Source organism: Motacilla alba, chromosome 13, assembly GCF_015832195.1.
Source record: "Motacilla alba alba isolate MOTALB_02 chromosome 13, Motacilla_alba_V1.0_pri, whole genome shotgun sequence".
Classification (NCBI taxonomy): domain Eukaryota; kingdom Metazoa; phylum Chordata; class Aves; order Passeriformes; family Motacillidae; genus Motacilla; species Motacilla alba.
This window is the reverse complement of record NC_052028.1, coordinates 17,542,917-17,558,048: the sequence shown is the minus strand read 5'-3', so window position 1 is coordinate 17,558,048 and position 15,132 is coordinate 17,542,917. Positions and strand designations below refer to the sequence as shown.

General features: G+C 53.2%; 1 protein-coding gene across 3 annotated transcripts in view; it reads right to left on the bottom strand.

Annotated features, from left to right (window-relative positions):
* The window catches only part of NR3C1 (nuclear receptor subfamily 3 group C member 1), a 64,413-nt gene extending 59,294 nt beyond the window's left edge, over positions 1-5,119 (bottom strand). The window contains exons 1-2 of one of the 3 annotated variants that reach the window (XM_038150461.1): positions 4,855-5,119; positions 1,878-3,066 (exon numbers count right to left, since the gene is read on the bottom strand). In XM_038150461.1, coding sequence (XP_038006389.1) covers positions 1,878-3,052 — 1,175 coding nt within the window. In that variant the 5' untranslated portion in view covers positions 3,053-3,066; positions 4,855-5,119. Of the gene's footprint in view, positions 1-1,877; positions 3,067-4,311; positions 4,664-4,854 lie in introns of those variants that run through there. The other 2 variants (XM_038150462.1, XM_038150463.1) reach the window with 2 other exon arrangements.
* Positions 5,120-15,132: the final 10,013 nt, after the last annotated feature.

The following is a 15,132-nucleotide window of genomic DNA, read 5'->3' as shown; positions in this document are numbered from 1 at the left end:
GAAGCAAGAACGTCAACGCTGAAGCCCCAGCGTGGATAACCCCGGGCACTGGAGGAGGCAGCTGGTGCTGGGATGCTCTGGGACTGCCAGCCCTGCCCCAAACTGCTCCAGACAGCCCAACACATCTCGCCCTGCTCCCTCCAGGACAGCTCTGCCACGGGCACAGCCCAGAGGAGCTGCCCGTCCCTGCAGGATGACACACAGGACACGTCTGGTCTGCGGTCCCCAGGGCCGGGCACACACCTCCTGCTCCCCACCCCGAGCGCGTGGGGCTCTGCCCACACAGCTCTGCACAGCACCTCCTCGGAATTACCCTCCAGAGTGACATTTCCACCACCGCGGGGGAATCTGCTTCTTTAAACTGTCCCTGAAAGCCGCCTCCCCAATGCAGAAACATTTCTTGCTTTGACACAAAGTTTATGATTATCATTAAAGATACAGTGAGAACAGAGGAAATAAACTCAAAAAAAAACCCCACGAAACAAACCGAGCACAACACGGAATTGGACTAATTATGCAAAAGGCTATCACAAAGCCTCTCTAGTCTGTCGAAATAAATGGTAAGGCACGCTCAATATTCACGTATCAAGGTGGAGTCTAGCCACAGATTTTCTTTTCTGGATCTCTTCCACTACAAATTGCTTTAAACACTTAAAAGAAAATAAAAACAAAACATTTACAACAGAAATCAAAATCTGTGAAAGAAACTGAGAATGAAAGCGAGCTAAAAGTTGTCTTCCTGAAACAAAGAAGGAATCCTCACACACTTCATTCCAGCCACGGGAAAATGGAGCAAATATCGCGCAGGGAGAGCCCCGGGATTGGCGGGAACACCCCGGGGATCCAACTGTCAGCAGAGCAGTAAAACCCAGAATGTTAAACCAGATCCTTCATTAAAAGCCTACAAATGCCAGGTTTCTGTATAGGCACTTGCAGGGCCATTTTCTAACAGACTCCACAAATCCCCCTCGTCTGTGGCGGCGACACGCTGCTCGTGCAAGGAGCTGTTGAACACAGAGCAGCTCAGGGACACACACGGCTGGGTGTTCCCCCGGAACCAGAACTGCTCTGGTAGCACAGCCGAGCACACCTACCCCAGAGCTGTCCCAAAACTGTCCCAGAGCTGCTCCTCCAGCAGCGCTCCCCTGCAACAGCTGCACCTCTGCATTACTCAGGAAACAAAACCACCAAGGCGCTGGCCACAGATGGGACCCAGCTCCCCACACTCGCTCCCGCCGTTCCACTTGGAGTTAAATTCCAGGTACGTTTAAGTCTGACTGCAAATACTCTTATCTCTTTCAAGGCAGTTATTGAACAAGCTGCTGAGTATTTCCCACTCGGAATCTTGTCCATGTAAGGTAAATGTGATACCGAGCACAGCGAAAACTCCAGTTCAGCTTTAATGTAATTCTAGAAATTTACCCAGCAACCAAGTTATTTTTGTGCATAACATTTAAGTAATGCTAGGAAGGAAAAAAAGCCCACAGTGATTGATCTTCTAACCCCTGGGAACGAAGGAGCTTTTGTATACACTTAAATACTTCCTTCCATACTGCCTGAGTATGGATCCTGCTACCACATACTTGATTTTCCTTCTAGGCTGTATCTTGGAAGCTTTATTTTTATTTATTTACTTTTCAGAGTATGCCAGCTCCCCTCCAGTTTTCTTGCCCTTAATACCAATAATTGAGTAGTTGCTTAAAGCTGATGTTGCAGTGTGGGATAAACACTCCCCAGCGATGTCTGATCAGCCACACATACCAAATGGAAAAGGAAAAAAAAAAAAGGAAAAAAAGCCCAAGCAACAAACCAGCATGCATGGAGCTGTGCTAAACACACTTGCAGCGTTTTAATAAAGAGCAACACAAACTAATTACCTTGAATAGCCATTAGAGAAAGCAGGTCTGCCAGAGAGGTTGAGCGTTCCCAGCGGAGCCAATGCCTCGTCCCCCGATCCCTGGCACCTATTCCAATTTTCTGACCCGGCAGGAAGAGATGGAATGATATTAAAAATTGGTTTCTGATCCTGCTGCTGAGAGAGCGACGCAGTATTTAAATCATAGTGGTACATCTGTCCCCCAGAGGTGCTGACACCGTGGATGGAGATGGCAGAGACTTTCGTACCCAGCAGGTTCGACCCGGAGAAGTTGGCCTGGCAGTAAAGCGGGCCCATGTTTTCCTGCTTGATGCCGGGAGTACACAGTTCAATGAAGTCTTCCTTTTCTGTTTTCACTTGAGGCATTGGCATTTTGGAACTGGGTAAAAGGTCACCACGGTCATTAATTTTAGGTTTAGTGTCAGATAAAAGAGGAGGCTTGCAGTCTTCGCCGAGACTTCCTTCCAGGAGAAAGGCGTCGTCCGCGGATATGGGGGAGAGCAAGCCACCGTCATCGAGCAACGGGTCCAGCCGCCACGGGCTCCCGTTGGGCTCCTTGCCCGGCGACACCGGCGGCAATTCCAAATCCTGGAGGATATCCAGGGTGCTTTGGTCTTCAGAGAACAACTTCAGGTTGCCACCATTCGAGCCCACCTGGCCTGGGACCGCAGCTCCCGACTCCGCGGGGACGCTGCGCGCGGCCATGCCTGGGAAATCCGGCTCGAGCGGCACCTCAGAGGACGCGGTTCCCTTGGCGTCCTCGGCCAGGCTCGAGGACTTGTTCAAGCTCGCGATACTTTCCTCCAGGAGCCTGAAGTCCGTGTCTCCAGAAGAGATGCCGATTTGGCCCTGGTGCGAAAATCCAAGGTCGTTTCCCATCACTTTTGCGTCTGTTTCACCCATGTACAGTCCCATCGAGAGCGACACTGCCTTGGAAAGGTCCGGCTGAGGCACATTGTTTCCTAATCCTTTTGGAAAGTCAGCCAAAGCAGGTTGCTGACTGGAATCTGACTGAGAAGATGCAGGGAGAGGAGATGTAGACACAGGGGCTTGGGCAGTAGCTCCACCCCTGAAGGGTGGATGGAAGTCCATCACGATCCCTCCTTTGGTACTGATGAGTGCATTTTTCCTGGTTTCGTCTTGATCCAAGGGGTTAAGCAATTCTTTGGAATCCATTACTTTACCATTAACTATAAAAAGATGAGAAGCAGTCAGAGTCAGCACAGCAAGGACACGTTAATAACAGCTTTAAAATGAAAAGTCTAAATCCTTCGCCTGGATTTAGAACCTGTCTCAGCTGCTCTGAGAGCGAAGGCACGGCACAGCACGCTCTGGGCTGACACGTGCCACGTCTCTCACACACACTGCACTTGTTTTCAGGGGGTTTTAGGTTTTGGTTTCTGTCTGGTGAGGAGGAACTATGTATTTTAAAGCTTTGCTAAACCTGGATGAAGGGGTAAGTCTGCCTGCACACAGCTCGGAATCAAGCCACAGCACGTGACATCAGTGCACGCACTCTCCAGCTCTGTCACCCATCCCTGCACTACGGAAATGTAAGAATTGTTAAAGGACCCAGTTTACAAATTCTGCCGGGAAGATTTCCCTGGTATTTAACTACACCTTGAGCAGGGAAAAAGAGTGTTTGCCACCTTTCCAAGTCAGCTCTCTCCTTGCAGAGCAGGTCCGGAGCTCCCAGAGGCAGCACCGCCGTGGTCTGGCATTCCCCAGGACTCGACCTCCCCACCACAAAACACAGCGTTCGCCACCTTTGCAGGGTTCAGTCTGAAAACGCAACCCACCCATCTCGCAGTAAACCCCGCATAATTCTTTAAATAAATCCCAAATTTAGAAATAAAATCTAGCCAAAAATAAAGCAGGATTGTTAATAGCTTCCAGCACTCTGCCCGTTCACGGCTACTCTCCAAACACACCCGACACCGAAAACAAACCTCGTAAGTTTCACATGTTTGTATTTTCTACATGTCTTTTTTTTTTTTTTTTCTTTCCCAGCGGAGAGCATAAATATTTGGAGAAACACTGTAAATTCTTCGGCAAACTTCCGACACGGTGTCCGGCCTTCCCCCGGCAGCGCCCAGCCCGCGCTGCCGCAGTCGGGGGGCACTGCCAGCCTGTCCCACCCGCGGGCACGGGGACACCGCCGGAGCCGGCTGGCAGCGCGGCTCCCGCAGCCCCGGCCCCGCCGCCGCTCCTGAGCGCAAAGTTAAGGCTGCGAGCGACAAAAAGGCCCCACGTGTAAAACCTTAAGGTGGCCCGGGCGAGCTCGGCCCGGCGGGAGCTCTCGGAGCGGGGCTCCGGGGCCCGTCCGCGCCGCCCGGGGCAGCGGAGCCGCGGGGAGCCGGGCACCCCCAGCTGCTGCCCGGCTTAACGGGGACACCCGACAGCGCCCGGAAAAAATACAGAAAACACAAGAGTACCTCCAGCGCTGCCTTCCTTTCCAACACGAAGGGGAGGGAAAAGGTAGTTATTTCATTTGACAATTCCCCCAACGCCCAAAAAAAAACAAGGCAGCGAATCATCCAGCGTAGGAAACGTGTCAAAAATCAGCTGCGAGAGTCTGCCCAAGGGCGGAAAACGCTGCAAACACTTAAAACCGCCGGATTGCAATAAAATCGCCTTTGCAAAGTACAGTTTTCAGAGAAATGTGTCGGGACCTGTTGAGCCGTCTCCTGGCACACCCACTTCAGCAGAACCGGCCCCGCGCGGGGCTCGGCCGCGCTCCCCGCCCGCGCCCCCCGCTCCCCCGGGACACGGACACCGGGGGCCCGGCCCGGGGGTCCCCGCGCCCCGCCGGGGCGGCCCCGCCGCCGCTCCCGGGCTCCTCCGGGGGCGGCTCGGCTCGGCTCGGTTCCCCCCGCCCCGGGCATTCCTGCGGGGACCGCCACACAAACCCCCCCCAACCCCCCCCGGCAAGTTCCCGGGGGGAAGCGCAGCCCCCGCGGGACCCCCGCCGCCCTTACCTCGTCCGGGGGAGGGCGCTGGGGCTCCTTCAGCCGCCCACGGCCATGGCGCCCCGCGGCGGGGGCGGCAGCCGGCTGGGGGGGTCAACAGCCGCCCCTCGGGGCCGCGGCGGCGGCAGCACCGCTCCCCCGCCGCCGCTGACTGCTGCTACTCCGGCCGCTGCCGCTGCTCCTCCCGCGGGCCCCAGACCCTGACCGATCCCCACCCGCCGCCGCGGCGCCCCCTCCGTTAATTAGCGCTAATTGCCCCCGCGGACCTCGCCCCCCCCCCCCCCGCGCTCCCCGCCCCGTCCCTCCGCCGGGCAGCGCCGCGCTCGGCGGTTCTGCCCCCGCCACAAAATGGAGGACGGCGGCGGCCGCCTCCTCCCCTTCCCCTCCCTCTCTCCCTCCCTCCCTCCGCCTCCCCGACGTGGAGAGGGAGTGGAGACAGCCGGCTCGGCGAGGGGCGGCCGCGGCCGGAGCTGCTCCGCGCCCCGGCTCGCCTCGGCTCGGCTCCGCTGCGCCGTGCCCAGCCCGGCTCCGGCCCCGCCGCCGCCGCCCGGCTCCGGGGCAGCCCCAGCCGAGGGCGAACGGTGCGACCTGTTGGCCGAGACGGGAAAGTGCAGCCGGGCCCGGCCCCGAGCGGGCACGGCAGAGCGGGCAGAGCGGGGCAGAGCGAGGAGGGCAGGCAGAGTGGACAGGGCAGGACCGGCAGAGCCGGGCAGAGTGGACAGGGCAGGATGGGCAGAGCATGGCAGAGTGGGCAGAGTGGACAGGGCAGAGTATGGCAATGGACAGGGCAGAGTGGACAGAGCTGGGCAGAGTGGACAGGGCAGGATGGGCAGAGCGGGCAGAGTGGACAGGGCAGGATGGGCAGAGCATGGCAGAGTGGGCAGGGCAGAGCATGACAGTGGACAGGGCAGGACGGGCAGAGCGGGCAGAGTGGGCAGGGCTGGACAGAGCGGGGCAGAGTGGGCAGAGTGGACAGGGCAGAGCATGACAGTGGACAGGGCAGGACGGGCAGAGTTGGGCAGAGTGGGCAGAGTGGACGGGACTGGGTAGAGTGGACGGGGCTGGGCAGAGTGGGCATGGCAGAGTGGACAAGGCTGGGCAGGGCAGAGCATGCGGGGCAGAGTGCACAGGGCTGGGCAGAGTGGGGCAGGGCAGGGCAGAGGGAGATGCTCCTGCTTGGCCCTGGTATGGCACAGCTGGAGCCCGTGTCCAGCTCTGGGCTCTGCTCTACAGGCGAGAAAAAGAGCCACTGGAGAGGGTCCAGAGGAGGCCACGAAGATGTTGAGGGGTCTGGAGCATCTTTCTGATGGAGGAGGGACTGTGGGAGCTGGGCTGAGCTGGTCTGGAGAGCACTGGGAGGGATCCCATCAGTCCATATAGACATCTCCAAGGGCTGGCAGAGGATGGGCCAGACCCTGCTCAGTGGTGGCAGTGACAGGACAAGGAGCAGTAAACTCAAACACAACGAGTTCCACCTCAACACGAAGAAGAACTTCCTTCCGTGGAGGGTGGCAGGCACTGGAACAGCTGCTCAGGGAGGGGCTGGAGTTTCCCTCTCTAAAGACATCCCAAACCCACCTGGACACGTTCCTGTGTCACCTCCACGTGACCCTGCCTTGGCAGAGGCTTGGACAAGACTGAGATTTTACAGCACAATTATATGCCCTCGTGTTTTTTAAATCATAAGTTTTTTTCAGGCCACATTGACTTTTGGAAGATGTTGTTTTACTTTTAAAATGCAAAACATATGCACACAATGTTACATTATTTTTTACCCCACAAGTTATGAAAAATGGTTCTAAAAATTGTAGCTCTTCCCCATTTTTGAAAGATGTGTTTAAAGCAGCCCTCAAAATTGTCTTGTGGTGCATTTTGAATGATGCAACGGATTTACAGCTCTCAGGAAACGCTGCTTCCCATGCAAGGGAACTGGAATAGCAGAAGTCAGAGTGTTCACAGAGACTGTGAAACCTCTGTCACCAGTGCAGGGCTGTTGAAGAGGTCCTGGCTGCTCAATAAAGGCAATGATCTGTCTCTAAGCATGAAATCCTGAAGTGCTGCTGGGACTGCACCTGGGAAATTTACACTATTGCTCCGAGAATGTTCTGCTACAGAAACTGTCCTGCATTTGGGATGCCTCTTACCCCTGCAGTTTGGGGAACTCAAATATTAGGGTACATGTGGGAGAACATCAGCCTGGAGAAGAGCTGCAGCTCCTTCTGTAGTCTGGGGAAACTGGAATAACAAAGCTGTTTATTCCTAAGACATTTAGATGAGAACATCTGTTTATAAACACCCGTTCAGATGCTTAATTACAGCTGGGTTTGTGCAGTAATGGGGAGAACACTCCTTCTCTAATGAATAATTCTTTATCTTAATGTCACCTGTGATCCAAAAGAACCCGATTTTATTTATTTTACAGAATTTTACTGTACCCTGGAAGGGTGGGGAAGCCCTGGCACAGGGTGCCCGAGCAGCTGGGGCTGCCCCTGGATCCCTGGCAGTGCCCAAGGCCAGGCTGGACAGGGCTGGGAGCACCTGGGCCAGTGGAAGGTGTCCCTGCCGTGGCAGGGAGTGGAACGAGGTGACTTTCAGGTCCTTTCCAGCCCGAGCCGTGCTGTGGTTCTGTGAACCCATGCAGCCCGGGGCTCAGCGCGGCGCTGGGGGCGGCGGGCACGTCCAGCTGCAGCTCTCGCTGCGGGAATGGGGCAGGGGCAGCGTGCAGGGGGCTCTGCCCGGGCCACAGCCGTCCCCCTCTCCCGAGGGCTGCTTCTCCTCGGTGCTGGCTGCAGCAGCGCTCAGTGCCAGCCCTTCTGGGGACACTCCCGGCGTGTCCCCGCAGCTCCGGCCGCGCTCCGCTCGGCCGGGTCCGCACCGCATTCTGTCCCTGAGATCCGTTCCCTTTAAAGGGTTTTCTATTGAATGGAGCAGATAAAAAATATCAGTTGTTTTCTGCCTCTCTCTATAAAACTGGGGAAAGAATGTTCCAGACGCGCCCTTCTGCAGGTGCTCCTCGGGCGGGGGAGCGCCCCGCGGGGCAGGGGCCGGGGGATGCTCTGTGCCCGAGGCTCCCCCGGAGCTGCACAAAGCTTTCTCACACAGCCCTCTGGGGCTCAACCACCCAGCAAACCACCTCCCCTCGCTCTCCTTCAGACAGAAGTGCTCCCTAGGACACTCCCACTCTGTAAAAATAAATGTAATGTAAAAGCTGATAAGCTGAGTGTTCTGGCTGTTTTACCACGTTAACCTGCATCCAATACAGAACAACTTCCAGCGTGTTGTGTGACGATGGTCAGAGTTAAATACAACTCATCTTTGCTGGTTTATACAAATGCATGCAGTAAGTTAAGCTTTAGAAAACTTGTAATTTTTTTTTTCAAGTAAGTGCAGGTCTGGTGGGAGCCCAGAGCCCCAGGAATTCTGGGGAGCTGCAGGGAGAGTGGTGCCAATTGCCATACTACAGATTTCAAAAATCTATAGATGGCTGCACATTCCCACACCACAGTGTAATAATACTGCAGAGATAATGAGCCTTGACCTTAACAAACACTAAATATAGACTTTAAAATATAGAAGTGGAGAATATTATTAAATCATTAAAACATAATTATGACTCTCATTGAGGAGATCAGGCAATTCATGGAAGCAGGAGCCACTTTGAGCTTTGTGAGCATTCCAAAGGTCAGAAAGAACATCTGAGGGGAACTCCTATGGCTGCCAGATGCTGACATAAATCTGCCTGGGGTCAGCATGGACAATGGGGGCACCTGGAGATAAGCAGATCCTGTCACATCTGACAGAAGGGAGTGTGCAGAACGTGGGCCACAGGAAGCAGCTCGGTGTGGAGTCACACGGGGAAAGGTCAGAGTTTGCACTTACGGAATGAAGGCTGTATGGACTCCACACATAACAGCTCTTAAAGCCCTTAAGCCTGCTTAGAAGTACTTCCAAAAGTAAGGGTTGTGTTGCCTTTCCCTATGAAATGCCAGCTGCGTAGCTGTGCCTCAGACAGCTCATGCAAAGCAGAGTTTTATAGTTTCATACTGCTCCTCCCTCTGCAATCTGCTCTCTCCAAAAGGGCAGTGACATGCCCAGTGTCTGAGGCTCTTCCCAAGCCCAAATCTTTTAAGATCTTGGTTGCCTTGTAAGGAGCTGCATTTTGTTTCCTATCAGCTTGAGAGTAATTCTGTTTAATTCTTGAACATACATCAAAGTTGCTCAGCCAGTGCCTGCAGCCTGTCAATAGCTCTGCGGGGAAGCCAGAATGGGATAAGGATGTTCCCCAGCTGTGGCTCCCACGGCTCAGGAGCTGCTGCTTTACCAGCAGGACATCGCAGCATCCTCCACGTGCCTGTCAGGGGAGGCTCCTGGCTCTGAGCTCGCTCCAAGTGTGCTTTTGCCATTAGCTGTGGTCAGACACAGAGTGAGGCACAGAGGGGCTGGGCCATGCCCTCCTAACTCCTCCTCGCATTAATGGCTCCTGGTATTTTTCCTATTTTTACCATGTTTTTTCCTGTATTTCCCAGGGTAGCCCTTGTCTGTTGTGGTTATTTTGTGCTTTGATTTCCCACCAGGTCTTTCACTTCTCATGAACCACTCTGTAGTTCTCTCTCTGTGACATTCTCCTTCCCAGCTCCTTCCTCTTTCCATGTATCATCTGCTTCATCCTGAATCCCTTTGTTCCTTCCCCTAAAGGGTCATGGAATGGCCTGGGTTGGAAGGGACCTTGAAGCTCAACCCATTCCTGTGGGATCTGTGACAAAGGGCTGAAACTCCAAGGTGCTGGGACAGACAGACAATGAAATGCAGCGGTCAGAAATGGAGGGGAGAATGAGAGAGGAATTAATTGGGTTAATTAATGAGGAGGAGGAGGAGGAGCACTTTGTGACAGGCATGGGGTGAAGTCATGTGCAAGTACACACAAACAACTTTGTTGTTCTGAAGCTTTCCAGAAACATCTGGCAACAACATGCAAGGAAAAGGAAACCTTTGGTTTATGCATCAAGACCTCTCTATGAAAAAAAGAAAACTTGAGCTAATTACAGGATGCCTGCAAGAAGAGAACCACCTTTGATTGCAGCCGTATTTTTTCCTGCAGCACAATGCCTGCTGAAATCCAGTGGCCAGTGGCACACAGACTGGAGTCTGGGCTCTGTGGCACTGCCAAGGCAGCCCCTCCACGGGCAGGGGGGTTGTAGGGGATCCCTGTGTCACAGAGCCCAGTGGCAGCTCCCAGGGTCACCTTGGCTCAGCTGTCCTTGGGGACAGGGAGAAGTTGCCTGGACAGGTGAATCAATGAAGGCCTGACATGGTCACCAGTTCCATGAATTGCCACGTGCAGGGAGCCAGGCGAGCAGAAATGATGAACAACAGTGCCGGGAGCTGCTTTGTTTGCTTTGGAATGTTGTGGTGCTGCTGCTGCTGCAAAGGGGCAGCTGAACACCTCTGCCAAGGCAGTGCTGGAGCCAGCGTGGGCACAGCTGTGTACTCCCAGGGACTCTGGAACCGCATTCCCACGTGACTCCACCACGGCAGGTCCATTGCAGAAGTGCACCACACAGCAGGCTGACACCTATTCTGTTTTAAAGCAAGTCCTGCTTCCCCATGCTGGTGATTTCAAAGCACGTTCCATAAATCCAGGGCTTGTCAGCAATAAAGCAGAGTTATGTGCAGCTGGGTTCACTAATGAAACAAACTCAGCTGTGACACTGGCAGAGTTTTCAGCTCGGACTCAGGAGTGAAATATGTAAGTAAAGGTATGAACAAAACAAAAATGTTACCACTAAAAGCGTGTTTTATGGAATGCCACTTGCCTTTTAAAACATCTGCCTTTACATCAAGAGATATAGTGCCTCTTCAAACTGAACCCATAATTCCAAACTCTGCCATGTTTAGTACCCTGGATGGGTCCTAAATTAGAGCCTGAGGCAATCCCAGGGGCCAAGGGGAAGGATTCTTGGACTTGCAGTATGAGCGCCATATGAAAAAAGGATTTTTAAACCTTTTCCTAAATATCACAAACCCAAAATCAGAGAATTCAAAGGGAGCTAGGTAAGGAGCTGGGACATAAGAAATTAAAATGCTTTTTCTGGAGACAAGAAGGGAAAATGGTAGAAATTAATTTGATTCAAGGTCTTGATCTTTTAATTTCTTATGGAAAAAGTGCCTAATTGTCCTTATCCTTTGAGCTCCATCCTCTTTACTCCCTGTGTTTTGTTGTTCCAATATTTACATGGATATAACTTTCAAAGCACTGCTGTTTCAAACAGGCATTTTCTGTGATTTAGTTGGGACATCTTATAAAAAAAACAGAAGACTTACCAAGGTATTTCCTCCGTGGGATTGTGCTTGTCAGCAGACTGACATCACAGAAATTGGAGCTGAAAAGAGAAAACAAATAAAAAGAAAATCATATTGTCTTATCTTATTTAAAGATGAGCTTAGAGACAGCCTAAACATTCTGGAAACACAAAGCTCTCCAGAACAGGTGGTTATTTTGCCACCTGAGAGTTTCTGTGTTGCCAGCAGCATTGAAACCCAGACTTGCGAGTGGCTCTGAAGCACTTCAGTGTAAATAAGCAGCAGCTCTGTCAGAAACAGCCTCACTTAAAATATTTCAAGGAGCAGGGCCTCTCCCACTTTTTGTTCAGAAATAGCCTGGAGCCAGCCCCCTGCAGCTCCTGTTCTCCCCTGCAGCCCTCGCTGGGCTCAGCTCTCCCCAGGATGTGGGAGCAGTGGGGACGTGTGTCCCACGTCACATTCGTGTCACAGAGCTCCCCAGGGACAGGTGCACAGTGACAGGAGCCTCATCCCTGGCTCCAGCACCACGGAATCCAGCAGGAGTCCGTGCTCTCCGAAGCTGCTGTTTTGCCCTAATCCTATTACTTGATCTTTTCTACACCTTTTAATTCTGGGATATACTTGCTGAGAGGGGCGACCAAAAGCACACACAGTACACAGGGCACGGTCACACAAAGCTCTTTTCTCTCCCTTCCCTCACCATTCTGAACATTCCAGTTGATTTTTCTGAAAGCCAGAGGGGAGTTTGTCTCAGAAGAACTCCATTTCTCCAGTGGCAATATCTAATTTACAGCTTGTCACGGCACACACTCATTTGTTTTTCTTGCTTTTCCTTGTGTGCATTATAATCTTCAGTGCATTATAAATTCAGCCTGGCATTTGATGGCCTGATCACTCTCAGGTCGGACACTGGTCAGCTACTTCTGCAGCTCTTTACAGCTAGATTTTGGGTTTGAATCATTTATTTTCAGCAGACATCTTTGTCACTTCCTGCCACCTCCTGCCACCTCCTCTCCTTTTCCAAGTCATTTATGAGCATTTGGAATGGCAGAGATCTCTGTGGGACTCCACTTAGCTGTGAAATGATCTATTTCTTCCTACCTTTTGCTTCCACATTTTAACCACTTTTTGACCCTTTAAAGGACCCTCTCTGTTTCTCTGGGCAGCTCAATTTGTCTGACATGAAAGCTGTCTTGAAGGGCTGAGAAAGCAGAGAAGGAGCCTGACCTTTTATTAAAACCCCAGCAAAGAGAGATGAAGGCCCAGATGTGCTGTGGGTGTCAGCACAAGGAAATCAGAGATTCCTGCTGAGAGGAGCAAGAGCCTGACTCACCCTGCAGACAGAAACCCTCAGCTGCAGCAGCGAGGAGGAGCCAGGGCTTTTGCCCAAGCACAGACTCGCTGGCAGGATTTAAACTCCTCAGTTTGCAAACTTCTCCCCAGGAGAACACGAGCGAGGTTAATTGGCTTAGAGGCACTAATGAAGCTGCAGGTTTGGGCTCTCCTGTATCAATGCAAAACTTCCTAAAAAAATGTTTCTCCTGTGAAACAAGTCTTCTCTGGTTTTTCAGGTATGGCGTGGAACTCCTTGTTAATTTGCAGGTAAGAGCCAACCACACCCCTGCTGTCACAGCCGAAGGGGCTGCGTGATGGCAGAAGTCCTGCAGGTGTGATGATTTATAGGGTTAAGCAGAGATGAAGAGAGCTCGAGGCTCAGCACTCGCTGGGAATTATCACAAAAGTTTCTCACGTCTCTCAGGAGCTGAAGCTCCCTGGGTGCTGTGAGCAGTCCAGTATTGAGCCTTGCAGCATCATTTGTCTGCAGGAGAGGGTCTGCCATCACACACACGGGGGTTTGTGGTGTGCCAGCATCCCTGCCATGGACCTGCATCCACGGGCACAGCCACCAGCTCCACGGGCACAGCCTCCTCAGGGCATTCTGAGCGCCCACAGTGTGCATTTCTTTTTGGGAAAGCTGAAGGAAATGTTCGGAGAATTAGGGAATCCCAGACTGGTTTGGGCTGGGAGGGCCAGTGAAGAGGATTTTGATCCAACCCCCTGCCATGGGCAGGGACACCTGCACCTTAAATGAGCAGCGTCAGAGGATGCTCCCCAGTGAATGGATGGGACTGAGAAATACTTACTAATAAACCGATAAATACTAATTTAAAATAACTCACTCATCATCAGAGAGGAAGGAAAAAGCAGATTATGAACAGTAACTTTATAGAGACTTGTGAAGAACTTCAGGAGTCCTCAGAGGTTGTTACAGTGCCCCAAAAGGCTCTTTTGTGCTTACACGAAAGGTCAGCGTCTGACTTCTCCCATTGCTGCTTAACAAGGAACAGGACCCGAAACAACTGCAAAAGGCAAATAAAAGCTTTACGGCGTGGTGTCCTTGCCAAATCTCTGCTGTGCCTGCAGCCGCGAAGGGCTGAGATGGAGGCCAGACGAGAGCAGCCGGCGGCGCGCTGCCCCGGCCGGGCCCGCGGGGCTCGGGGCCCTGTGCCGGCCCCTCCGGAGCGCTGCACCGGCTCTGAGCCGCTCTGCTGAGGGATTCTACAAAGCGAAAGCGCCTGCGAGCATCTGCTCTCCTCAGCAGAACGAAAGTGAAACTCTGAGGCGGTTTCTGGCCGTGCCCTCGGGCCCTGGCACGGGCCCCTGGTGCCCGGCGCTGGGCCGGCCCTGCCGGGGCTGCGGGGCTCGCCGGGTCCCCCAGAGCTGGCTGGTTTTACTGAGAGACCTCGCTAAATAACAGAGAAAACAGGAAACCTCGGCCCTGCAGAGGGGATGGACACACCGTGCCCGCTCCTCCTCACAGTGTCCTGCTGAGCCCGAGGCCCTGCAGGGCAATGGGCACTCCCAGGAGGAGGTGAAGCAATGCCCTGAGTTCCCTTCTCTTTCTACCGCTACTGCCACTGCCAGGCAGGACGTTCCCAAAGTCAGACCCAGGAAACAACAGCGTGGTTTGGCTGGGGGGACCTTAAAGCCCTGTCCCACTCCTGCCACGGGCACCTGCCGCTGTCCCAGGGTGGCCCAAGCCCTGTCCAGCCTGGCCCTGGGCACTGCCAGGGATGGGGTGTCCCTTCACAGCCCCCAGACAGGGATGGGGTGTAAATTCACATCCCTCAGCCAGGGATGGGGTGTCCCTTCACAGCCCCCAGACAGGGATGGGGTGTAAATTCACATCCCTCAGCCAGGGATGGGGTGTCCTGAGCCAGGGATGGGGTGTAAATTCACATCCCTCAGCCAGGGATGGGGTGTCCCTCAGCCAGGGATGGGATGTCCCTCAGCCAGGGATGGGGTGTCCCTTCACAGCCCCCAGCCAGGGGATGGGGTGTAAATTCACATCCCCCAGCCAGGGATGGGGTGTCCCTCAGCCAGGGATGGGATGTCCCTCAGCCAGGAATGGGATATAAATTCACATCCCTCAGCCAGGGATGGGGTGTCCCTTCACAGCCCTGAGCCAGGCTCACCTCAAGAGCTCACCTTTCAGACAAGATTCCCAGGGGGTACTGAGAAGAATCCTCCCGAGAGCTGAGGGGTGGCAGAGCAGGGCAGGGACAGGGCATGGCCTGGGCAGGGACAGGGATGCAGGGGCTGGAGAAGCAGTGTGCTGTCAGTGTGTTCCCAGGGCATCACATACCTCTGGCATTTGGAAACAGCTGATAACAATGGTCAGGAGAACAGTAACATGGATCAATGTACAAATTCAATTAGGAAGAGAAAATGAAAATATTACGTGGATTACTAAGCTAACCTGATATTTTAGCCTTGAGTTTAGAATTTGTTTGGTTTAGAGGAGACGTTCTAATCAGATTAAAAGGAGGTTTCAAAAAAATTACTAACAGATGTGAATGAAATAGATAATGATTTTCATTCCTGATTATGTGACCAAGGTTATAGATGGGAGGAGGGAGTTGAATGGAAATAATGTGGCCATTGTGTGTGCTTAAGTGTGCTTCTGCTTTTCTGATAAAGATTAAC